Source organism: Zonotrichia leucophrys, chromosome 3, assembly GCF_028769735.1.
Source record: "Zonotrichia leucophrys gambelii isolate GWCS_2022_RI chromosome 3, RI_Zleu_2.0, whole genome shotgun sequence".
Classification (NCBI taxonomy): domain Eukaryota; kingdom Metazoa; phylum Chordata; class Aves; order Passeriformes; family Passerellidae; genus Zonotrichia; species Zonotrichia leucophrys.
The window spans coordinates 86,565,338-86,592,641 of NC_088172.1; the positions used below are offsets into that span (position 1 = coordinate 86,565,338).

A 27,304-nucleotide genomic window follows, 5' to 3' on the forward strand; every position below is an offset into this window, starting at 1 on the left:
TTAAGCAGTTCTGTTGTTATTAAAATAAGGTGATGGTTCTTTTTGTTGTGCTATTTTCAGATTAATAGAGAAGCATAAAATTTAAATGCATTCATTTAGGTGTTACATAAGAAAATTGGATATTTAATTTATTTGTAGAAGCACTTTATATACAATTATATAACTAAGTTTGCTCTATGCTATCCAAGTATTCCAGCTCATATGTGAGTTTATCTGTAGGTACATCACTGAGTACTTAATTTACACATTTGTATTTTCCAGAGCATGCTATAATGTAGCTTATTTTTGAGGTCTCCAAAGAAACAAAAACCAAACCAAACCAAAACACAACAAAAAAACCACCAAAAAACAAAAACCAAAATCAAAAGACAGGAATGTTTTTTTCCTTAGTTGGCACACAACAGCCTATTTGATCTAACATCATTATTTTGTTTTTTAATCGTAATGTAAAATCCTGTGTCTGAGTGCTGCTAGAAAGTTGCCAGTTACTGTTCCCATACTTCATAACTCTTTATCAAATAAGTAGCTTTACTCACAATTCAGCAAAATGCTCAGAGACATCAGAATGTTAAGGAAGGCCGAACAAAATAAAGTGTTCTTTAGCACTGCTGTATGCAGTGAAAGGCTTTTGAGATTAGACTCCCTTTATCATTTCCCATTTATGTTAGAGAGATAGAAACTACAGCAGTGAAGACCTTTAAAATGAGCCACATCTCAGTGGTTTTTGTTATTGGAAGTGTGGTGACTATACACTGCTTTTTTTCCAAGTTCATGGTTTAGTTTTTGTCTGAGGATGTGAAAGCTTGTTGATCTTTCTTTGGCATTTCATTTTTTTTTTTTTTTACAGTGGAAAATTACATTCCTTTGCTTTATATTGGTGTATCCTATAATGTCCCATGAGATATCATAGAATTGCATGAGATAAAAAGCAATATACAGTATCTTATGTGCACATTTTTGTTTTGTTTTAAAGAAAAAGTGTCCAAAATGGGGGAAAAAAGGGCATAAAAAATTGTCTTATTTGTTTTTTGATTCTGTAAATCATTATAGACTTTTCTCTTATCTAAGGAGAGTTAACTCTCTGAAGTGGTCACTCAGAGAAGAAAACAGAAAGACTATTTGTATGCTGTTTTTACAGTCTAGTACAGTAGTGTGTAATTACAAAAAAGTGGGGTTTTTTTTTCCTAGTAATAATGAAAACAATGTTATTTGGAATCAGATGATCTTGTCTGACTTCAGATCTACCACCAATATGATGTCTTTCAATATCCAATTTATAGCAGTTTCTATAAAAAGTCCATTAAGCTTTGACTGAACAATCTAGTCTTGATTTAGTAACATCAAAATATATCAAAATTTAGCAAGTGCCCTTTTACTTCTAATCTAGGAGTTAATTACCCTTGGTGTTCAATGTATGTCCCATAGTTCCCCACTGAAACAGTTACATTTTATCTTTGAACCATTACTTCTTGTTATATTCAGCTCTACTAGACTGAAAAGTGTGCTAGACATAAACAACTGAGATCAGTAAAAGCTGTTGTCTCTGCTTAAAATAATTTTTATTTTAATATTTTTATAATTTTTGCACAGACCTTCAAATGTCCTTTAAAGTATTAAACATCAGAACTCAGTTATGATGACTAGGAAATTAAAAAAAATCTTTTCTTCTGTCAGTTTATGCATTCATTTGTATGAATGCTTTCTATCATGTGAAAGAGCTTCTTCATATATATGACTTCTGATTTAAAAGCCATATTTCTTCACATTGTGAGCATGATTTTCCTTAAACTGTGAGAAAATTTTACTTATTATTATACCCCTTTCAAATTCCTTAGACTCTTCACCTTGTAGGGATAATTGCAGGAGTCCATTAACTGGTTTATCCTTGACTCTGAAGCTAAGTCCCAGTGTTTTACCTTGAACTTCACAATTCCCTCTACCTTCAAACCAAATCAAGAAACAAAGTATTGCAAGAAAGCAGTATTCTCCACCTCTTTTTTCCAAGTAGGCTATTCTATTCTTGACCAATTAATGAACTGCTTGCTATCAAAGCAATTTGGTTTTTCAGCTTGCATGGCACCCAAATGCATGTAGCACTCATTTGCCTACTTGTACTTGGTGGGGAAGCCTCACAAGCATCTACAGCATTGTGTTTGGCCCCCAAGGAAAGATTTAGTACTCTCACCAGAAGTTTATGTGCATGAGTGTAGGCTACAGAATATAATGGATGTACTCTTTAGACATGTATAATTAGAAGATGAAATCTATAATTAAGTGTAGTCTCATTTTATTAGGCAGAACCAAAATTTCAGAGACCAGACTTCAATTCCGAGTGTAATTTCTTGCACGGCATACTAAAAATGCTTGATTTTTTTTTTTCTGGTGTTGATTAATTTGAAGTTTTCAAGACAGTAAGAGATAAGATTTCCTAACACTTCTGCAAATTGGGATCTCGTTGATATTTTCAGCTTGGCAATAAGCCATTGCTGTGAAATCACATACTAACAAGCAGTACTGCTGTATTAAAAAAAAAAGTGTCATATCTCTCCCAAAATGATTACAATTGCTATGTAATAAAACTATTAATTTACTGTGTCTGTCATAATGTTTTATGCTTCAGTAAAAATGACATCATAGATGTTTAAGTGGTAACACCATTCCATGAATGTGAAGTAAGAAAACCATGAGGTACCACAAAAATCACTGTGAAGTTGCGAGTCTTGGCATTGCTGCTCTGCCATACGTAAGAGGTCATTACATAAAAGCTCTCCATGTCTTGCTGTTGTAAAACCTTTTTAATATAGACAAAGTGTACCATTTTATTTATCAATGTATGCAGACTTTTATGTGAAAGTAAGTGAGGGATGTGAGTTAGTGAGTAGACCTCAGTCAAATTGTTTCATAATACTCTGAGAAGGAAAATCAACTTAGCTGATGACCTTTAGAAGCTATAACGTCATGTTTGCTTTCTAAATCACATAATGTTGAATATTGTAAATGTTGCCAAGTACCATATATTAAAGTAAAAGAAGTACAGATATCTACATTGTACTGCACTGCAGCAGAGAGATAACAGTTAGCTTAAATGAGTTCATTCCAGTACTGGGAACGGCTTAACTGTAGCAAAACATAGCAGTGAGCTTTCCTCTAGTTATTACTGTGCAGATGGTAGCATATATAGTCTTCTGGGAATTGCAGTGCCAAAAGATAACAGATACTTTCACATGACATTCACTAGAAAACTTCCAATGGTATTTGGCTGTGGTTAGACATCCTCTTTTATATGTTGCGGGAAAAATTAGGAGCATGACTGCTCTCTTAGCAGCTTAGCACTGACACTGTGCTGGAAATGACCACTGCTGCTAAACTGCTGTCAGAATAAATTGTTTTGGGGCTTTGTTATCCATTCTGGGCCAGATCGGCTTTGTTACCCTCAAATACTAATTTCACTGTTTAAGCTAATCACCAAATACTAATTTCACTATTAAAACTAATCAATCAGGCTGATTTTTCACTAAGAGGTCAATAGCAAACAGACATTGAGTGAAAACATTTTTCCTGTTAGGTTTTTCAGTACAGACCTGGGCATAAATAAAGTTGAACCAGCATACTTGGATCTGGTTCCTCTGCCAACAGAAGCTTTGGTGATTAGTTACTCTTATGCCACATCCATAATAGGTGGGGTTTGCAGTTTAATTAAATCAAAATAATTAAGCTGAAAAATCATTGTTTAGATTGGACCTTTCACAAAATTTTTTTTAACTTCACAGCATTTTCTGCTGCCAATGAGGGTAAAGTAAATTTGCCTTAAGGATATATATACACAAGGGAAAAGTATTTAAACCAAGAAGTTTGCACATTTTGGGGAAATAGGATAATCTTAAGAGACTTTATATGAAACAATTTAGGTTTTTAGTATAGGTGAGGAAAAAACTCTGTAGTTATTGAAACCTTAATTAGAAGATTCTGCATAGTGGCTTAGGAAAACAGTCTGGTTTTAGTTGTAAGCTGCCTGTGCAATCAGTGGCTTGAAAGGCTGTTGGACTCTCTTGAGTAACTGTGCAGCCGTGGAAATTGGGGGGATAAGAAGGATGCATCCGTCTGTTCTTCCCTATCGCCTGGTACATGCTGTGCCCTGATCTTCTGATCTGCACAAGGCATTCATTCACTCTGTGCCCTTCACCACCACGTTCATCACATTTCGACGTTGTGTATTGATCACTGTGGACCTTGACAATGGAACTGGTGTGTCACTTTATCCATTGGCACTGTACACTATGTGACTAGGGGAGCTGGACAGATGATGTGCTACTATGCACTAATTATAATGGCATTTTAAGGTGTTATGAATTTCTTTCTGTAAAATTATTACCAATAGGAGATACAGGGTGTTTTCATATGTCTACACATTGGCTTTATTTATTTTAATTTTTTCATATTAAGGAGTCATAGTCCCTGCACTGCAGGGACATCCACTGCAGAGCAATAATATTCATCCAGATCTTGAAAAGAGTGTCAGGAATAATTTGTTGAATGAATTCATGAAAACATTCAGATTTAAAATTAGTAAGAATTTTGGACATCTATTTGTGGTGGATCTCATAGGCAGTAAGATACCTTGTACCACTAATAGTTGACTGCTGCTCTGAGCATCTATCCAACTGCAACTTGAGATAAAATATTTTGGTCAAGGAGTTCTGTCAGGATACACACAGGACTATACATCATGGTAGAGAGGACAAGAGAGTTACCTGTTTTGCTTGCTAAATCTGAAGGGGTTCATTTAAAACATGAGAAAAATGTTGAGGATGAGCAAGCTGACTGATGGTACGTAGCTAACATAAGTGTGTAGTATGTGTATTCTGTTAAAATTTTGCCTTCAAGGTACAGAGTTCTCTAAACTATTTTTACATCCTAGGCTGGTCTATAGATATATTTCATTGTTTTCCTAAATTTAATTGATTAAGCCAAACAATATTATCATGGCAGGTTATATTCCATTCTCACCTACACCAATATGACGTTAAATCCAGCGGCATGCAGTGGTATACTAAAAATTATTGTCTCACGAATTTTATTTTACCTTCCATATTCTGTATTTGAGCAGGCAGAATGATATATAGTCAGGAAGATAAAATACATTTAGGTTATCTCCTTGTATACTAAGGTTGCCTACTGCTTCTGATGCAGGAATTTTATGATTTGGTGTCTGAACTGTTTAAAATCACAATAACTTAATACTTTTTCTGGATACTCTAGGCAACTATACTGATTATTAGTTTTTATGGGATGCCCTTTCCTTTAGCTAATATAATAATTTTGTGATATTATTTGGCCAAAGGACTACAGAATGCCAATGGAAATGCAAACAGAATGTAATAAACTTAATAAATATAGGTCAATGTGAATTTCTAAACTGATGAAGTTGCATGCAGAATTATTAAAATCTGTACACTACTGAAATCATCACTTGAAGACCTTTCCAAAAGTGCCAGGAACAATATTATATGTGTATTCTTAACCTTTATACAGACAGCAGGAGCACTGTCAACTGAATTTGCATCTCATAGCAGGAACCAACACCATTGCCTACTGCATAATGAAGAGTCAGAATAACAATAACTTACCTTGTCAGATGAATTTTTTTTTTATTTTCGAACTATATAGAGCAAGTAATTTTATCATTAACAATTCAGTAGGTACTTTACTGATTTGTTACACAAGATCATTTTTAATTTTGTATTTTGAGCACGTGTGTTGATAATCCTGTCCCTATTTTCAAAAGCATGAAACATTCCCTATGACAAGGACAACACACTTTGTGTTAGCCACTATATTCATGTTTTTGGTAAAAAAATGCATCTTCAATTTCCTGTAGTAAACATTGATATTCTTCTGATTTCTTTAATAATTTTCGGACCATGATAAAACATTAGATTTGTTAAAATATCCACATAATTTTCCTACAAAGCTATTCCATAAAAATATGTGTGGAAAAAAGTCTGATTGGACTAAACTTAAACGGAAAGCCAGGTTTGTAGGGAGATGCAATAGATGCTGTAAATATATTGAGATAGGCTTTAAGATAAAGAGAAGATTATGTGCTAAAATAATTACCCAATTTTTGAGTTTTTTAATAAGCAGCACTTTTCCAGTACTGCTGGAAAAGTATGCAACTATGAACTATGCAACAGACAGATTGCTTGCAAAAATAGAACGAGATGATCAAATACCCTAAAACATGTTTTGCAGTTAGAGAACTATTTTTCTCCTGCAAAATTTATTGAAGCTTTAAAAAAGCAGGTCAAACAATTTGCCTTCTCCCACTTCACCATGAACCAGGAAAGGTTCATCCTTATGCAAAATTGGTTCAGAATCCACAGAGTGTCATGCATCACAGCTAGTATTCATGTCACAGAGATGATACCCATATATGCCAAGAAAATATTGCTCAATGAACCCATCGTATTTGCAAACAAAGAGAAGACTGGCAGGAAATGTGCTGATTTAATCAAAAAATCATTTAATTTCCAATGATTTCCTATTGACTTTAATAGAACTTGGATTTATTTTCTCTGGGGAGGCATATGTGTAGAAGAGCCCAAGCATGAAACTTCCCAATGAACATATTTCCATGTAAGCTATGTGGAACTCTAGCTGTATTTGGAAGGTTAAGTTTACGTTAGAATCACTTCTACACATTTTTTGTATGGCATCAGTGAAACCCCTGCATAGTGCATGACATGTTAGTATTAATCTGCTAATGTGTGAAATAGTATATTCATATCTAACTGCTTTAGATTCTTTGCTTTTGTTGCTCCTTTTCAAATGCTTGAAAGTATGGTAAAAGAATTGAAAGTTTCAGGTTCAAATAGCTTGAAACTATATTTATGCTAAAATATATATGTTTCTAGTCAAGCAATGTTTGAACTGCTACATACCACTTATTTTGTACTGCCTCTCAGGAGGGAATCATCCTGGGAGCTATTATCCCTGTGACAGAATCGTCTGCATGTTCTGTACAACTGTACAGGGCAGTATAGTGCCTGATAGAGATATTTTAGAACAACTGACAAAATGTGTCTGCTGCAAAAGTATGCTGAAAATTATTTGTAACTGCTTAAAAAATCTCAAACTTTTACATGGATTATGGTACAAATATTACTGAGGATATGTGATATTCAGGAATGATCATCGTGAAAGCACTGTCTAAAAAGATCATGAATTACATGGAACTTCAACAGGTATCTTAGGCTTCATTTAATTACAGCAAGTAATGATTATTAATAATTCATTCAAAGCAATCTGATAAATTCCCACTGATGACAACAGGAAACATTTTGCATCCCATTATCATTATTATCATTATTTCTGCCATACAACTCTATATCTTTGACATTATTTGTGGGTTTTTATCACCAGTTGTGTTCTAAATCAAAAAGCTTCCGTATTCACTGTTAGGAAGAAGTACCTCAGTATATAGGAATGTTGATTATTATTTCACTAGTTGTAGATAGGGGTACTAAAGCTGAATAGAAGGCTCTTTAATCAAAAAGGAATAGTATTAAATATGTAAACCACAGATCATACACTCTGACATTGAAGGTAAAGAGGCATAAAATAAAAAACAAAGTTGGTACCATATGTATTGTCTATTTATTCATTTGTTTGTGATTGATGGATATAGAACAAAGAGTTTCCTAGTAAAAAATGCTTATGTACCTACATGTAGTGACTCTGAAATCTGTACCTCGAGGACAAAGAAAGGTCGCCAATCTCTCCAACTCCTAGTTCTTTGTCAAAAATGGACACAGTTAATGAGGTTTGTTTGGTACAGCACAAATTCTCAGACACAGATAGAGATCCTTTCAATGGAAACAAATTTGTTTGGCTTTACCAGGTTACTTAGCGATTAATAATAGCCTTGAGATGCAGGTCAGAAAGGTCATCGTCCCTGCTTGCCAACACAATCTAAAATGTGCAGTTACTCTGGCTCTGCAGGCTTTGAGGCCCCAGAACGCTATGCATAAAGTAAAACAGGCTATTTTCCAACTTCTTTTTTCATATTAATAAGCAATTTTCAAGAGAAGGGTGGCAAAATGGGGGCCATGCCACTCTAAGTAATTCATTTATTTTGCAATTTAATCTTATGTTGGAAAAAAATTACACTGCTGCAAAAGCATAGCATGGTGATTTTTAAACGTCAGTGTGCTTCATAAGTAACCTTGTATGAAATATTGTATTAGCAGCCTTTAACAGTAAACTGCTACAAAAAATATTTTCAGAGATTCAAAAATACCTGTGCATCTTTTCTGATTTGTATTTCCTTTTAATTTTATTTTTCTTTTACAATTGAAATAAAATGTTTAATTACTTAATATTTTACTTATTTTAATTGATAAAATTTTGAAAGATAGCATGAAACGAATATAAGTACTGCAACTTGTATTTAAGAATGTGATTTCAAAATGTTCATATTTGTAAACCAATTATTGCTCTTTCATATATTTTGATGAACTAATTTAATGATAACTAAAATATTAAGAGTAAGTCTGAGTAACAATCTTTAAAAAAGACTTTTGGGTGCAATATTACTTTTACATGGGATCATTCATATCAGCAAACTTGCCCATGTGCATATTTTGACATTATTTGACCCATATCCTCCCAGTATCTTATTTGGTACTCATTGAAACAACTGAGACTGTTAATGTGGACTTCTAAATAATCTGTTTTGCTGGAATATTTTAATTATGAATATTTAGTTAGGTGAATAATATTTTTTCTTTTTATTTTATTGTATATACACACACTAGAAAACATAGAGACTTGAATTTACTCACCTAATTAAACCTTTTAGCAATCTAAATGCTTGACTAAATATGCTTGGTTTCTTTGGCACACAGGTTAATTTGAACTAGCCATTTTGTAATAACAAAATTAACAAATGTTAATCAAACTAACCTTTTTTAACTGGGTCACAAAATGCTATACACGTGCACTGTGCACAATAGCGCAGAATTTTGTTTCTTTTAGAACATTAATTCACTCTGCTGTTTGCATAATTTATGGCAAGCCTGGCTCTGTGAAAAAAAAACCCCACCATCAATTTGGAAATCTATGCCCATTCTCTGTTCAAGTTTTCCTGTAAACATTCAGTTGAAATAATGAATTTTCTGCATTCTTTGAAATCTGGTGTTGGATATAGTTCCATATTTCTTTTATGTTGAACGGGTTTTCTGCACAGACTCACACATTTAGATGGCTCTGTGTGTTTGCACACCGCTGTTGTGCAGGGCTTAATGAAGCAGTTGAGTTCCTGGCTCTTGTGGTGGCCTCTACAGTTCTCATCAAATCAGAGCAGAAATTACCTGTGCAAGGAGCCCAATGCCATGGAAACTCCTCCTAAGGACATTGAGTGCATGAAAGGTTCCCATCCCGTTTTCCTCTGTGCCATTTTTTCTCAGCCTTACTCAAGGATCCAGGAGTGAATATCATCTCCTATCCCATGTCTGTTATCCTCTCTCATTCCATAAAATCTCCCCTGTCTGCCGATCAGGAGGTGTTGCAAGGCACTAGTTGAAACATAAGTGAACAACCCATATTCATATTATAATAGCTTCCACTTAGAGAAATTCAAAGTAAAATGACACTTAAAGGCAAATAAAAGGACTTGCGTGAATACTATTTCATCAAGCTGTAAGCAATGTGAACCTACATACTGCTCCTAATTTTGATTCTTTTAATCCTGTTTCTTCTTAGTTATATCCATGTAATATCCTACTGCTGTGGAACTGAAAGAACAGTAAATTTACATTCCAGTGGTGTCAGTATACTGCCAATATATAAGAACAAAACACTGTGAAGCTATGAAAGGGTTAAAGTAAAATAAAAGACTAGCATGTCTTTTGTTGTTATAATATAGTTAGCGGACTTATTTTATTACAGGTATGAACTTCAAGAATTTGCAGATATGAAGGAAAATGAAGAGAAAATGAAAGACCTGGAAAAGAAAGAAAAGGAAAAGAAATACCAAGCCCGAAAGATGCATTACCTCCTTAGCACTAAGCAGGTTGGTAGACCTGTCCCTGACAGCTCATGCAAACCACTTGGGCCCCCAGCCTGACAGAGATAAACTAGCAGGCTGAATGGGACATGACTTGTTGAAAAGATATCACAAAGACACTACTTCGAGTTCAATTTAGTGCTTTTCTATAGGCAAGAGCAGATACCATGACTATTCTGTGACAGTAGCTCATAGAGGCAGCATCAGCACTGCTGGCAGAAAGAGTCCAAGTCAGCAGTTTGATCTGCCACTGTGATAACACAACATGAAGGGCATAACCTCGCTTTAAAAACTCATTTTGACTGGCTTATTGTTGTGTTGTTGCACTTGTCAAGAACTAACAAGTTATTAAGCTGAGAAGGGATTTCATTTTTTCCCCCTTTTTTAATTGAGCTAATGCTTAGGTTGGTGCAGTGTTCTGCTTGTTTTTAGGAGAGATTGTAAATGTGCGTTTTCAGTTAAAGCTTTTATTATTGCTGCCTGAATCAGTTTATTTAGCATTATTGTTTTCACTCAAAAATGCCTAATACATCTTAAACATTATTATTAATTTATTGTGTATCAGTATTACTGGTATATTATTCCAAACTTTCTTATGGAAGCTGCTTTAAACAGACAGGTAAACATACCAGTAGATATATCTAATATAAATTTGGTATGATTGGTAAAGCTTGTGGGTTTGCCCTTTTTTTTAGTCCCCTCTTGCAAACTTTAATAAAAAATAAAAGGATTTTGTCTCCATAAGTGTTTGGTGGCTGATTGTTCTTTGTACAGATATGAAATTAACATGAAATATTAGTATGAACTTAATGCTTGCTTGTTTAAAGTTGTTAATCATAATCTGTGTTTAAAAACTGCTAATCCTAAAGAATGCAGGAAAAATACTATTACACTTAATGACAAAATATTTAGTCTTCCCTTCTGTTTGGGAATTATTTTTGATATATTCTGTAGATAGAAATGTTGTTTGACTAACTAGATCTCAGTTATGAAAATTTGATGTGTAAATTATGTTTAAGTTTTGTTTGTTTTTAAAGCATAGCATAATATAATTTAAAAATAGCTTTAAAAGTTTTCTCAATGGCTGTTAGACAAGGAAGCTAGTTAATGACTGAAATTTGTTTTTTTTTTATTATTATATATTTATTATATAAATTACTATAATTTATTTTTCCACATGTAGATCTAGGATATTAAGAATAATCTGCACAGTGTTTTATATTGTTTTAAACTGTATAAAATTATGAATTCTTGTTTTTAACAATGCAATTTATATAAACACATGCATTCTATATGCTTATCTGGAGTACAAAAATTGTCAAGTTGGAGACATGGAGTGACTTGTGGTCTAGTAAGATTTTAGTAAGCTCAGTTCACCTTCAATGATACAGCAAGCTGTAACACTTTTCAAGGAATGGCATTCCTCATTTCAGCCATGGAGGACTGCTGGTAGAGGGCAGCAGTAACTCTTATGGTCTGATGAATTTTGGTTACTAATTTGACAGAATTAGAATTCAGCTAGCAGAACAAAAAAATTCTTGGTTTTGCTTGCTGAGATGGTTTGCGTGTACTGGGACTCAGAGCGCACGTAAGTTTTTATTTTATGAGAGAACTGAACTCCAAGAGCTGTCTTCTTTTACAGGTAGTATTTCAAAACATAAGTAAATGTAAATCAATGTGAAACCTACAGACAACTTAAAAATCATCAAAGATACATTTGAAGTTACCTACTTACTTTAAAGTCTGTATTCCACAAGTCCACATAGTTGTAGAATTTGATATCTTGATAAGATACAGGGTAGATTATTTTCATGCAGAATTTACTGGTTTGCTGCTTTGTGCCTGACATTTTGCTCTCTAAATGTCTGGTCTTCTGACCTAGCTATAGCTACATCTTGCTGCTTTTAAAGAACAGTTAATTGGATTACTGAGCAAGGACCATTCACATCTCAGTAGAAACAGGCAGCAAAAGTCAACACTTTTGAGTAAGTTAAGAAAACATATAATTTGTAAGTAGGATACATAGGAAATGAAAAGAGGACATTGATAAGCTGGATTTATTGTATTCATGCATTCCCTAAAGCCCAGTAAGCTATAGAGATGGCCTACCAAAGTTTGGTTCTCCTCCCCTTCCTGCCATATTCACTGAGATTCAGTGATGGAGCTGAGCCTCCTCATGCATCAAGGCTAAAGGTGTTCAGGCAGGTTATATGGATAGCATTGAAAAAATCTCTATTTGCAATAATTGTTTCAAATATGTCTTATAGTTTGGAATATTCTTGTTTTAATAGAGGCAAAAAGGGTGAGAAAAGGGTGTTTACTTATTGACCAAAAATAATTAAGGAGTTGTTGCTCCTCAATTTTTGTTAAGAAAGTCATGTCAATTTTAATTCTTCTCTCCCAAGCTGAATCCCACAACAACATCTCAGAAGTATGTTTATATATCTGTATATCAGTATCTATATCCTTACCTATATCTATGTCTATATCTTTATCTATATACAAGGTGTGCCCATTCCTAATTGCTAACATTGTTTTACTTTCAAGAAGTAAAACTGAAGAATGTCAATGTCAGGAATGTACAGGGGTGTCTGGTATGGATACAATAGCATGGCCTATGATTAATTTAGTGTTTTGTCCTTTTCATGAGTTAAGTTGTTATTCAAGAATTTATTTCTTTCATAACTGTTACTTGCTAAAGAAAAACCACTTTTGGGTTGCTTAGTGCAAGAGATTCCTAGGTAAAATAGAGCAAGGAATAATTCTATGTGGTGACAACTTTGTGACTTCCAAACCAAATTCAATTTTAAAAATAGGATTCTCTGTATTTCTGGTTTTAGATTTTTTGTATAACTCAATCCTTTTCTTATGTGTTTTTTACCTTATCAGGCTGATAAATTTTGACTTTATGATGAACATAATTAAAAAAGTCTTTGTTAAGAGTATATCTCATAATTTCCTACCAGTAAAAAAATTTGTTTTCATAATTTTTACCTGTTTTATCATGAACTGAATAGTGACTTCTTATTGACACATGAAACCTAAAATAATTAAGTTTTTCTTATTAGTCCAGAATCACAGTATGCTATTTCTACTACAGTGGTAATGATCCCTTTTTTCCCAAACTTTCATTAATAAATAAACTACTTATTAAATGTAGTTTTCCATTATAAACATGTTTACCTATGCAGATTATTATTCTATATCCTTGTAGTTTCTTTTTCTGTATTAACAATCTTCACTATAATTGAACAGGTTCTTACTTCTGCTCTTTGTCATATTTTCAAGGCCAACATTTGTAGTGAGGGCCATCCCCTGCCAAGTGCTGACAAATGACCTTTAAAGTCAATGACAGAGGAAAGCACTGAATACATTCATGGCACTTTGCAGAAATGGGGATGAAGAGCCCACTTGTGTTGAAATATGTGGTTGCATGTTTCCTGTCATTGGTATTTTCAGCCTTTCAAGAAATTTTGTAGTTGGTTTTTGTCTTACAATGGTGATGAGAGTCAGGAGTATGACAGTCTAAACCCAGAGATCCAGTATCAAGCTAGCATGCAGACCTGTGTTGTTTTCGGTGTCTGCTGACAGAGCAAGCAGCAATGCTGAGGTGATTCTGTGAGTGGGAGCAGGTGCATCAGCACCTGCAAGTCCACAGTGGGACAGGGAGCAGAAGCCAGTGGTATCTGAAATACGGAGCAGAAGTGATGTCCTGTGAAGTATTGAGTTAGGAGAAGAGCCCTGTGGAAACTGTGTTCCAAGTGCCACAGCTGAAAAGGCCTTTTGCTATTACATTTTCTCCTGTCACTGAGGAGAGGATTGGAGAATCAGCAGAGCAACAGATTTTTCCCCTTTATAGTTTTTTACTGTATAGCAAACAGTACTGGTGAGGTAAAAGAGTTTTGATTCTCTTTTCTCTTTTCTTTTGTTTCTAAACAGATAAACACAATTACTTTTGTCACACAAATTAGTCCAGGAAACCAAATTTCTTTTGATCTGCAAAAACTTGAAAGCTTTGTCACACAATTGAAAAACATACTTGTACATTGTTCATAGTGGGATGTTACACATGCATCGCTTAAGCTTATCATTGCTGTGGCTGGTAGACTGAGTCACAGCCTCTCTTTTAAAGCTGCACCTCCTGCTCTGTGATAAGTCATGCTGAGAGTAGATGAGCTAATGCTGCTCCTCCGTTCTCTGGGAGCTTCTGTTCTGTCTGAATGCTTTAACTATTGAGACCTTAGAAAATTAATCATGCTGTTATGTGTGTGTCTACTCTTGACTTTTGTATAGCATCGTCTTTCTGTTGGCCCCCAATTAGAAGACCTGACTGAATCAGACTTAAGGCTTTTCAGCCAAGCATCCTATTTTTGACAGTGGCCAACAGCATGGCCTAGGATAGAGGAATAAGATGGAGCAATGGGGCAATATAATTATTGTCAAGAATACTCTCTCAGTTTCCTGGGAACAGTAGTTGAAGGACTTGTAGTTCTTAGCTGTGCAACTTTCTATTATTGTAATATTTAGCTGCTGTTTTTTTGCCTCCATATTCCTTCAATTCCTGCCTCTCCTAATACCAAGAGAAGGAATAACCTAGTCAGGGAGAGTGGGTTAAGAAATCTGGCACTAACACTAGCTCTCGAGTTGTGCTTCCTTGGAAGATCAGGTTCACTCATTCTGCTTGCAGTGTTGTTTTGCTCATGTATGTTCATTTCACAGCTTTGCTGTCTCTGATATTCTGCCACAGGAGAATATGCAACTGTGAAGTGCTTTATTCTTTCTCCACAATTTCATCTGGTTCTGGGGATTGCCTCTGCCACTCTGAACAACACTGAAGTCCATCACTTTTCAGCCCTCTTTAGCAAGGTGACAGTTTTTCCTGATGTCCTTGGGCAGTTTGTGAACAGATACTGCTCATAAGATCCTGGTAATTTAGACCTGCAAGGGAAGAACAAAGTCCATGTGTAATACTAGGCCCTTTTCATTGTAGAAGTTTTAGAAACCATGGCATTCCTTTTAGCAGCAAGACACGAGTTCTCTTTTTGGATCACAGTAGTTTGGTTTTCAGTGCCTGCCTGAGTGTGTCACCATCTGTGTGTTGAGTCAGGGCTAGTATGTGGCTGATACTGGCCCACATTTATTGCCATTGAAATAATGCTTTGTAAAGAATTACTTGTAAGGAAATGATAGCTGATGCTGTAAAATAAGAAAGTATTTTGAATGGAACTAGTCTTGACTGAGAAGATCCTTTCCAGGGAGATATAAATATGTGAGAAAGTACCCCTTTAATAGTTTAGCACTATAGAAAACATTAAAAAAAAGCCCCAAAAACCCACCTTAAGAATAATGTTCTGTGAGGAAGAAGGAAATATTTGCTATGAGTTACTTGCAAGGGAGTAACAGTGAAAAGTTCTAATATCAGCAATGAGAACCAAAATTTTCCATTTTTACTCTCTCTGTGTACCTCCATAAGCAATTCCATTTTAGCTTAATGGGAACCATTCAGCAAACTTCTCTGGATTCTATATTAGGGATTTTGAATATGAAGGAAGCAAAAACCTCCTTTGTTTTTAGGAACAGTTTCATTTTGATTTTCTGTATTTATTGTAGATCTCAAAATATCACTTTTATCAATTGTTTCCATATTTATTTATAATTTTTCCATATTTATTTAGCATTTGTCAGTTCCTAGAGTAAAATATTTTAAATTCAAATTCTTTTCAATGCTAAAGTAGTCATATATTGAATTTTTCCTGTCAACAGAGATGGCAATTCATAAGCAGTATGCTGACTGCCTTTGTCCTCTTTTCACATTACTGGAAATCAGGAGTTAATTCTGCTGAAGTTACTGCACTTATTCAGGTCTAAATGTCTCATGTTCTAAGTGAGAAAGAAAAAAGGCCACAAAATCCTTCATGGAGCAGGTTAATGAATATTCAGGAGACACAACTGATTAATATGCCTCTAACCTAATGTGCTGTCCTGTAAGAACTTGAAAAACAATTGGTCTGAAATGACACTGTTTGACATCCACTCTGTCTCTGGACAGCTGGCAGTTTTATTCTTATAAAGGTGAGGACTCAGTGGATAAAGCCCTAGCCTTTGATCTCCAGATCCACAGTTTAAGAGACAAGGCTGCAAGTTTGGTCATTTGAGCTTAGTCCCGAGTGAACAGTCCACATCACAAAATGATTATACATAATTTGTTACTATTGGCAGTGTCTGTTCAGGAAAGGCCAAGGACTGAGCTAGCATGAAGAATGAATTAGCTCTTACCTTTTACATTTTATTTCCTCCCTCTTTACTGTTGTAATTTTATTATCCTGTCTCTAAAACATTCAGGGGATGAAATTATCATTCATTATAAGTACTAATACTTCTTGAAGATGAACTAAAATAGTCAATTTTTTTTTTTATTCTAGGTGCCCCAATCAATGAACATCCCTACCTATCCATGGGTGTTTAATATCCACTCATCATTTCTCTGCCAAGTAGTCAGATGTTTCTGAGTACTTTCCAAAGCTTGTACCATGAAAAGTCCTATTTAAATTAAAGAGGATGAGCTTTCTTAGTTCTCAGGCAGGCTTGCAGCTACATTTAAATTGGAGTTGTATGTGAGGCACTTCATGCTGCAGTATTCTGTTTTTATAAAATATGATTTCCAAAGAGTTCACAATTTGCATTATATCAGTCTGACAGTACTTGTGACAGGTATGTTCAATTAGCAAGCTTTCCTCCTGTATTCACTTCCCATTGGAAGCCAGATGTATCAGTCTATTCACAGGCATTCACTCCAGGAAAATCATTCCAATCTTGTGCCTCATGCGGCACCGTCCACACCATCTCAGTTCACTTGGAAGGGATCTCAGTTCGTGTTGCTTAACGTTTCTGTCAGAAAAAGGACAAAGTAAGGTAAACTGAAAGAAAAGAATACCTGAACTGTTTGTGGTTCTGAAAGACATTGTACCTGAACGCCAGCTCAAAATTCCAAAAGTGACCTTTAAGTGATTTGCACACACAGTCAAAAATCTCTAGTTCTCTTAGAATCTGAGTCCAGCACTTGCCCTTCAGGATAATGAAGCTTGAGAACACAGAACTGTAATTTTGCTACTCAACACACTATCATGGTGATGTAAAAAAGAGGGAAAGAGCTAAAAGCCAAAACCTTCAGAATCTATTTGGTGCACCTACAGCCAAAATAATTTAGTGACAAACTTTTCAGCTTCCATAGATTTTCCAGTTTTGCTCATATTCTTTTCCATCAGACACTTTTGTTCTCCAGGAAATAGTGTTATCTCCCTAGGGAGGACAAGTACAGTCAAAGCCAAAACTAAGACTGTAAGTGTGGTCATCTTCTCGCCCAGAAATGGGTAACTGTGGTTAGAGGATGGAAGAAGTGCTGTCTACTGATGCCATAACCTATTTCCTATGCAAAATGCATGGATGTGAACTATTTCAGATTTATTTCTTCCCAGTGTCAGTGAAAAGTACTTCCCTCCCATTCACTCTTCTCTGAAGTCTCAGCCTAGCACAAGTGGTAAGAGAAAGTATTTCCAACAGAAATCAATAATTTCTCCTTTTGTCTCACTACCTAGAAAACAAGATACTCGCTTCCTATTCCTTAAAGATAGTCCGTGAACGAACCTTCAAACATTTTCTGTGACAGTATTGTAAACTCTATTTTTCCTAAAGGCTTCCTGCTATAAAATAATTTCAGTTATTAAAAAAACTGGTTAACTGTTCAAAGAAATGAGAGTTTACACAAAAAATTAATCTCTTGTTAAAAAGAGCTTAATACACGATACAATGTAAAGTTTGAGTGTTGTTTTCTGATTGATCCTATGAAAACCTAGTTTTTAAAGATTTGTCCCAGTAGATATGGCAATATTTCTGAGATTCTTCTGAAGAGCTTGTTACTAGCCATATCACACAAAGCTTGATATTTTAGCAAAGTGACATCGCTGTATCTACCATGTATTATAGCATTGATCATTTCAGCCTTAGTAATTTAAAAATCCACTAGCTAGAAAGTCCCTGCATTCAAACAGTTTTTTTCGGCATCTGAATTGCATAATCCCTATTTGTGTGGATTTTTTCTAGACAACAAACTTTGTACTCAATTCCTGTGGGTAGGATTAATGGCAGAGTTTAAAGGACAAGCTGTGCGATCTATCAAAAAGTGTACATGCTGAGATCTTAGAAAAACATGACCACATTTTGTGTATTACTGTCAATTGGGGTGGCAAAAGGGTTGGATTGCTGCAGGGTCAGAAAGCCGGTAAGAATGAGTTATATATTGAATGCTGGCTGTTTGTAGGATGTGGTAAAAACTAGTAAAAGCATTTAAGAATCTATACTGCAAGGAAATCACAGTGCAGCACAACATCAGCTAAATAGTTCACAAAGCTACATTCAGAAATGATGGAACTTCACTGACATTCTTGAAATAGTTACTGGTGTAAATTTTGTTGATGCATAGTAGTTCATCTGGTATTTAACCAAGTTTTTGTGAGCTATGGTAATTTTGCTCAGGTAATTTTTTTCTCCTGTTATATTAGGAGAAGTACAGGCTAAGTAAGAGATAATTGCATAAGACAGAGGTTAGGAATGGCGTGGGAGAAGTCATGAAGATAAAATACCATGCATGTCTCAACAGCAAACCTTCCTGTTGATTAAGAAGTGGCACTGATGGTATCCTTGCTTTAATGAGACTTCAAGATGAGTGATGCACACAGCAGTTCTTTTGTTTTTCAGCTCTTAGGCAACAGAATAGCATAATGGTAAAGTTCTTTCATTGCTTCCACTGTTTATTCAATATTCCATGCTTTTGTTTAGTATATAATATATATTGTTAATTCGGGAATTGTGTCTGTCCTGCAAGGGACATCTCAAACACTGTACATCTCCCTCTATCTGTTGTTTGCTTTGTTTTCACTTTTTCCATTTCAACAATCTTTTAATAAAGTCCTCATCTTTGGGGTTTTTTTTTTCTGATTATTTCAGTCTTTTCTACTAATTTCTGACTACCTTTAGTAATCAGACTAACATGCTTCTGTTCCCTGATTATTCTTTCCCTATACAATACTACGACTGTTCATTAAACCTTCCCCTCATTGTTTATTGGTCTGATTGCAGGCTGCTTTGTTAAACATTCTGCCACATTCTGCCACACATGAGTAAAAACTCACAATGAGTTTTTACTCATTGCTTAATCCCATAGGTTTACTGTTTAATAAATCTGTCAGCATATGTGTCTGTGAGGGAATACTCACATGTAAGCACAATGCAATAGACATAAGGCACAAGGAAAATAATGTTACATTGTTTTGGTTGCACCTATGCAGTTTTGAGAAGTAAAACAATTCTCTATTTAGCAATTATGTCCTTGACAAAGGAAATCTCCATATGATTTTCATCTTTACCTGATACAAAGAGCTTCTCCTCTCTTCTGATATGTTGCAGGTAACTTCTGATGTTACAAATTAGAAGAGTCTAAGTGGTATAATTATAAGGATTTTTCTCAATCCAGTTAGAAAAAAAGTGAATTGCAAGTAGATTTTTTTTGTAGAAAAAAAAATCCATTGTGACAATGGATGGAATTATAATTTTAAGGATGTAAGTAATATCACATATGTAGGTATGTGTTTTAAGGCTCTGAAAACTTCTCACAAGATACATTATTGTAGCCTCAATACTGTTTGTGTGTTTACAGGCAGTTATTGAGACACAGAAGAATAAATTCACCTTCAGAGATTAGGTCTTTAATTCCCACTTACTCAAGGTGGTTATAGAAGCAGCTTTCTTTCAGAGATTCTTATAATTTGTATGTTATCCCATATTCAGCCTAGCACTTCTTAAAGAGAAAATTTTAACAATAAATGAGATTGCCTGTTCCTCTTTTTAAAATAAAGCCATTCAGCAATTAAATTTTATTTTTCTGCTTGTTTTGAAATCAGAAGTCAAATGAGAAGACAGTAAGAGAACTTTGAATGTGCTGTCCCTGTGTTGTGTCTTTATCATAAGAGTATTGTTTCCCATGCCATCACTCACTCATTCGAGTTATTATCCCTGATCTAGTCAAGTCATCAACAGTCTGCGTTAGAATTAGATTTGACAGAGTAAGCCTCAGTCAGAGAGACAATCAATGAAAGGTGGATGCATTTTTGGGATGCCTCTGCATCTGCTGGGCTACTGTGTTTTGGATATTGTGCCACAATATTTCATGCAGTAAACGAAGATTATATTTCTCTTTTGTCTTGATGCTTAAATGACCAAGCAGTTGGTACCTGTTTGGGTACTCAATTGCAGTGTTGTTTCCTGCAATTGAACTTAGTGCCTTGCATGTTTAGAGGTTGGTTTTATGGTCTGTGGCCAGCATACTAGACTTGAATATTTCTTTAACACCTCATTGTACAGTCCATAAAATTGCTGCTTGGTTTACTTATACAAGTGCATTTAAACTGTGACTGCACTATTGTTTTGGTATCAAGCAAACGTTTCACAGATGAAAAGGACTGAACCAAGCTTTTCTGAAGGCAGAATAACAATAATTAATGTTTCTATTACTCTGTTTAAACAGAATATATATTAAGCAGAAGACAGGTAATTAATCCCACTTGAAAGAAAATACGCTACTCATCACTCATTTATGAATTCTTCAGTCTCTTCATAAAAGCAATATCTCAAAGAAAGGTAAAATATCTTAGGTGCAATAACAGGCTAGGTCCTCTGGTTCTTATTTAGATGAAATTCCTGAGAGTATATTTTTCAGGGATTAGAGGATCAGGCCTGAGGAGTAGCATTAGCTCAGTGAGAACTGAACCTACATTTATAAAGCTGAGTAAAGTTCTTCCTATTGTCAGGCATGGTAAAGAAGTTTTATCTCAAACCAGAATGTTAAACCATATTTTTCTAACATCTGCATAAACTTTACAATGTATTTATTAATTGTTAATACAAAACTCTGTTCACATTAGTTAAAGAATTGCAGATTGTTGCTAGTAAAATACATTCTGTTGAAGCTTAAATATTTTGATGTTTCAAATTTGAATTCATGGACATAGTCTTATACTTGTTGCTAGAACAGTGTTTACAGATCTTTTTATAGGTATTCTTTCTAAAACAAATCTCATATAAAGTCTTGGCATTTTATTTTCACTAAATATGAAATATTCTGAAAGTCTGTAAAAAGCTAGTTATTTAGAAATTTAAAATTCCTTCTCTTTTACAGACGTCTTTGCAGCATTATATAAACATTTATTTCCTTGTGAATCAATAATGTTTTAAGGTATTTCTTTTCTCTGCTAGAGAAACTATATCTGGGGATTAACAGGATTGTTCACTGGAATTCATGTGGAAGCATAACTGCAGTAGCTGAGAAATGATCATGTTTCCTTTTAGTTCTCAGCAAGAGTAATTGAATGTTGAATATCTTACTAAACGCTGGACTGTGACAGTGTGTTAACACTCCAACTATCTCCTAACAGCAGGGCAATTATTTGCTGAGTGGGATTTTTATAAATCCCCTGGCAGTAGTATGTCCTGATAATTATGATGAAGTGCACTGGTCAGTGTTGATTCAGCAATCCCATCTCTAGCAAATATTTCATTCACAGCTCTCCTTCATGCTTTTACTTTTATGGCTTTTAAAGATCTCTTACCTCTCCTCTCAGCTTGCTTAGGTTTTTTTACAAAATACAGTGGTGCAAGAAAGGATTGTCAAGTTAAGTGCCTATTTTGTTTAAGACTTTTCTTTCTCATTTAACTCCTAATTAAAAGATCAGAGTGAGAAAGTAGCACTTTATTTAGGTTCTTACTTTGACAACCACTTGCACAAGCTTCCACCCTCAAAACCGTTTTTTCAAGATTAAATGACTGTTAAATTAAACATTTATATTCATGATATATGTTGATTATTTCAGTCATTCAGAGTTGGTATGAAAAAAGTAATTAAAACAGAGCATGTATTTATTATTGCTTAGTTAAGTTACAGTAAAAATATGTAAATATATCAGAACACACTTTCTATTGATTTAATCCTTGCAATTTATCTTCAGCTCAACTTTGTCAATTTTCAATTTTGCATGTGTATTATTATTTGCAGTACAATAGCTATGCTGTATCTTAGAACATATTTGGTTTGCAATTTTTTACATAGACTTCAAAAGCTCAGCCAAGAAGTAGGAAAGAGGACTAATAAATAAATAGTTAATAAATTGAAGTTGCAGAATCTATACTGCTCAGGATTTATTATACCACTTGGGATCACCTCCTTTCCGATGTACTGTCCAGCATAGTCAACACAGCCTTGTTTTTCCCCTTCTACCTGCAGCTTTTTCTTTCCTTTCTTTGTTACTTCCTTCTTTCCATTTCTTTTGCTGCTGCCTTAATTCATAGTTAGCTTTCAAGGCAACTCCTTAATAATTTTCTTCTTTTATTCCGGAAAAAAAAATAAAATTAGACAGAAAGATTTAACTCTTACTCTCTGTATCGAAATGATAAACAGGAAAAGCCAAAAATGGATCTTTTTTAGCACTGAGTAAACACAGCATTAGTGGAGGAAGCAATTCAGACTATGAAATCCCTAAATCTTTTTCTTGCTAATGTTTATTAAATCAATATTTGTTTCCTTACTATTTTTTCTTCCTTTATATTTGAGCATTAATTATAAAGATAAGAAAATGATTGGGAGGAAACTAAATGATAGAGTGTTAGAAATGCAGAAGGATTCAAAATATTAATGTAATGCTAAGGATGACTGCGTAACAAATGGTACATTTGCCAGTATGCTTGACCTGACGCAATTAATATTCCAGGTCACGCTTGGATTTCCATGATGGAAGGTCTGAGGCAGAGAATTCTAGGGGAAAATATATCTATTGTATAACTCATTTCTCTTTCTCACACTTTCTTTTTCCTTTTCTTTTTATTTTTTTTTATTTTCCCTGATGAGTCAGAACCATTGTCTTAAAAAAAAATATATCTCTGCTTTCACACCTCATTTGCCATATTCACCACTGGGCCACCGTTCACCAGAAGGGCCTGATGTAAGGAGGTCAGTAAGAAGCTATTAGCAGAATCCCCTCCTGAGATTTCTTTGGTCTTATTGAGGTGGAAGTTGGCATGACAGTACTGCAAATAACTCAGCTGTAAGTTTTTTTAACAGTTAGCACAGATTTCCCCATAGTGTTTGTCACTTTAGAAAATTGTTCCTGGAAATGAAGTCCTGAAATCTGGCTTTGACAGAGGCCCTTCTTAGTGTTGAAGAGCATGGGTACAGAAAAATATGTTATTCTCCCTGCAGACCAGAGGTACTTTTTTGTAATCTATGGTAATTTGGAGTATTACATATTTTCTTATTGACTAAAGGTGGGGAAAATATTGAAATCACAGCATGGGGTAATATCCAAGACAGATATTTTTCTACCATTGAAAAAGCAGTATTAAGTACAATGTGGTTTTGTGGTTGAGAGAGTATTTTATTAAAGTAGGGAAAGAAAATAAAGTAATGCTTTCAATGCATTGTATTTTTCTCAAGAAGATATAGAAATATATTAAGTACCAAAAGCTTTGATCCCCGAAATTTTTAGATTTCTGTAGACTGCCAGCTCCCTGCAGAGGACAGAATGAATAGGGTATTCATCACCACATTGCACAACACAAGAAATTCCAAAAACAAGACTAAAACTTGGAGAGATATTTTTAAGAAAGAATGGAAGCAATTTTTCCATTGATTGATTTAAACTGGAAAGTAGAATCAAACTCATCCTCTTGTCTCTCCTATCATACTTTACCAATTTTAAATCTAGGGCTAACCTTACCACAAACCTTGGGGAATTTAGAATAAATTAGTATTAATTTTATCTGTCTAGATACTAACTCTGTTGATTGCTTTGTTATGTGTCTTGTTGAATACTTCAACATATATAATTAAAATATAAAGTAATTAACAAGGATTGCTTGAAAAATCATTATTTAAATATGCACTTTGTAATCAATTTTGACCCATATCTTACAAAGAGTTTCACCTGTAGAAGAAGCAAAAACTTTTAAAGTGTCTGGTTGGCCTCTCTAAACTACAAATCCATTTTCACAGTTGATATAGTATCTGTATGCATTTAACATGAGAGTATGTAAAAAAAGGGGAACAAAAGATGGTTCTTTTTAAGACACTTTTTCAGCAATAATAATTCCACAGACACTGAATCAATAGATTTCCACATTTATTATGGCTAATTTTGGTTTCATTAAAAGTGCTAAAAGCCAATTTTATTAGTACTCTTGGTAATACTCAGTAGCATTTCACAGTGTTTGAACCCTTTATGAACTATAGTTTTTTATTACTACCAAACATTTAACCAAAGAAGCACAAAATAGAATATACACAGTGTTTTAATAGAGACTGCAAAATGCAGTTTCAGAAAGCCATTTTAATTATGGAGACACACTATCTCTCAGTGTGACTAAAAGAAGTAACCTAGAAAGAACATCGATTTAAAGTTATTCTTGCATTTCATTCTCCAGAGGAAGAACATTTAAATTATTTCAGATACTGTATTTTTAGACTTTTTAGTAACAAACCCAAACCCCAAACCTGTGTTATGTAGATCAAAATATTAGAACAAATAATTTTTTCTTTCAGTTAAAAAAATTAAATATTTCCTCCTCAATTTGCTCTTCAGCATACTTTAATATTTTTTTTAAGAAAAGGCTTAAAAAGGGATCTAAATTTTGGGAAGACTCAGCCTTGATCAAGATTTGTTACCAATCAAAAAATCCATGCCTGCCAACTTTAGAGAGATGTTATTATGCCTTAGTGTTTTCTTCCAGATCACCCTGATTCTCAGTGATGAGCATGGAGATGTTTCTCTTCTGGATAATATTTAAATTTTCAGTGCCATTGTCACTTTCTATAAAATATGTTTCACAGACATAACATGAGAGCAGGGTCTCTCCCCATGGCTGGGAACCTCTGCACGCTCGTGGCACGTCTAGAAAACAATCTCCACAGCTGAGTATGGATGGTGTAGGAAGGGGTGGAAAAATGAAGCAACAACATAGTGAACAGTTCACTGAAATATGTGAAAAAGGTTATTACTTTTCTATTTACTGTCATCAACATAATGAAGGCAAAAATTAATTTGTCATCATGGAGGCAGATCCAAAGGCTGTGGTAGGACTAATGAGTGAAGTGGTACAATGACCATGGCATAGAGATAGTTTGTGTATCTCCAGGAAGGGATCTTATTTGTGTGATTCTAATGCATTCCATTTATATGGAATTTGTATTGACTGTGGCATTTTATATTTGAGAGAACTTGTGTAGGACGTATATGGTGTAACTGCATTTAACAATTGTGGGAGAGTGCAATAAATTCCAAGACAGCCCATGGAACTTCTCTTTATGTAGCACAGATCACCGAGTGGTCACAGACAAAACTCTACTGGGCTGATAAGAAAATTGCAATATAACAATGCATGAAGTACAATGAAAATAATAACAGTGTGAGGAGAATCTGTGACTTTATGAGATGTTTATATGAGTACAAGCTGGATCTGCAGAACAAAAGATTAAGTTGCAGCTGGGCTTTACATATCATAGAGACAGACCTGGAATTTCCCATTCACTCCAGTATTCTCTTGCCTGCTGTTTGAAGCATGGATCCCTGCCATTCTAATTCAGCATCCTGAGGAGCTGAAGGAACAGCCAGTGGTTTTTTGGCATACTTATGTTTCTACCACTTATCTCTATTCAAGTCCTCTTTCCCACTGTACATTTTACCCATTAATGAAATATTTTCTAGCGTATACTCTAAGAGGGGAAAAAATAACAGAGGACCAAAATAAATTGTCATTAGACCCATACAATTTAGAGATGAAGAATGTAGCTTTTAAAATTTTAAATAGCCCAACACTATTTTGAATAAGCTGAATACTTTTTAAAAAAAGTATCTGTTAGACCATATGTTTTATATGTACCTTATTTAATTCTTTGACACAAGAAACTGGAACTTCCCAGTAGGATATGTTAATGAAAAATGCATTAGAGGTCATTGGGGAGATTCTGTCCTCTCAGCCCCAAGAGTTTAATACTTTGTGAAGAGGCTGATGCCCTACACAGTTTTCTCATGGGTCCTCAGTAGTCCTCCAAAAGAGCAATACAAGATTTTAAACATTTACTCTTTTCTTTAACTTTCCCTGCATCTTGAAACCAATTTCTTTCCCTACTACTTTTACTCAAGGTTTATTCTAGTAATTAGAATTATGATAAGTGCAAAGGACAATATATTTTAACTGAGCAAGTCTACTTTAAAAGTTTTAGTGTACCTTTGTAGAAAATATAATTATCTTTAAACAACCCTGTATCTTTAAATTAGTTTTTGTATATTTTAATCATTTGTCACCTGTTTTATGGGAAATTTAGTGGCTTTGTGCAATATGGAAAAGTAATTCTCATATTTAACAGTTCATAATTAATTCAGTAAACTCACATATGTCTATTTGGGAATTGTTTATATAAACTGATAAAATGCCTGCATATACAGGTATGATTTGGGAACAGTTGCCACATAATTTGACTTGCCAGATATTCACAGATAGTTAAGGATGTAGATTGCTAAAGCAGAATTTGAAATATGTGTTTTATATCAGTAATTGTTACATTATACCACACTAGTCATACAATTAGTAATGTAAAAAAAAAATCAAATTCAGTGGCAAATGAACCTTTCTATTTTAGTCACAATTTAGAAATCATTGCGCTAAATTTTTGTTTTTCACATTTTTTTGCTGTTAAGTGTAAACACATTGTAATAGCTTTTCAGGAATTTATTGTGGACATTTTGTTGAGAAAAAAGCAATTATTGGTTTTGATATTCCAAAAATTCTCTTCTATTTCTCCTTAACTATTTCTCCTAACTTGACTGATTTGCTTTTAAAAATGCAGCAGGTGCCACTGTCTGATTTTGATCATAGTTTATGTAGAAATTTAAATGAGTTGAAGTCAAAGACGATCCCATTTTCTGCTCAGATTCCAGGTGTCTACAATTCACCATTCAGAAAATCCCCAGATCCAATGGAGCTGCTGCTACAGCAGTCAAAGCCACTGACCCACAGGAAGCAGCAAGTGAAGAGTCCCTTTGCTGATGAGCTCTATGGCTGGCCAACCTGTAAAGAGCCTCCAGGTTTTGTGGCATCACTGCCTGTGCTACCTGCTGACAGACAGAAACCTCAGGTAAC

The 27,304-nt window shown here is 34.5% G+C and overlaps 1 protein-coding gene across 2 annotated transcripts in view; it reads left to right on the top strand.

The window, feature by feature from the left end:
* Positions 1-27,304, top strand: part of SPATA17 (spermatogenesis associated 17) — an 86,317-nt gene that overhangs the window by 24,514 nt on the left and 34,499 nt on the right. For both annotated transcript variants that reach the window (XM_064709137.1, XM_064709138.1), the window contains exons 6-7: positions 9,949-10,072; positions 27,096-27,299. In XM_064709137.1, coding sequence (XP_064565207.1) covers positions 9,949-10,072; positions 27,096-27,299 — 328 coding nt within the window. The remainder of the gene's footprint in view (positions 1-9,948; positions 10,073-27,095; positions 27,300-27,304) is intronic.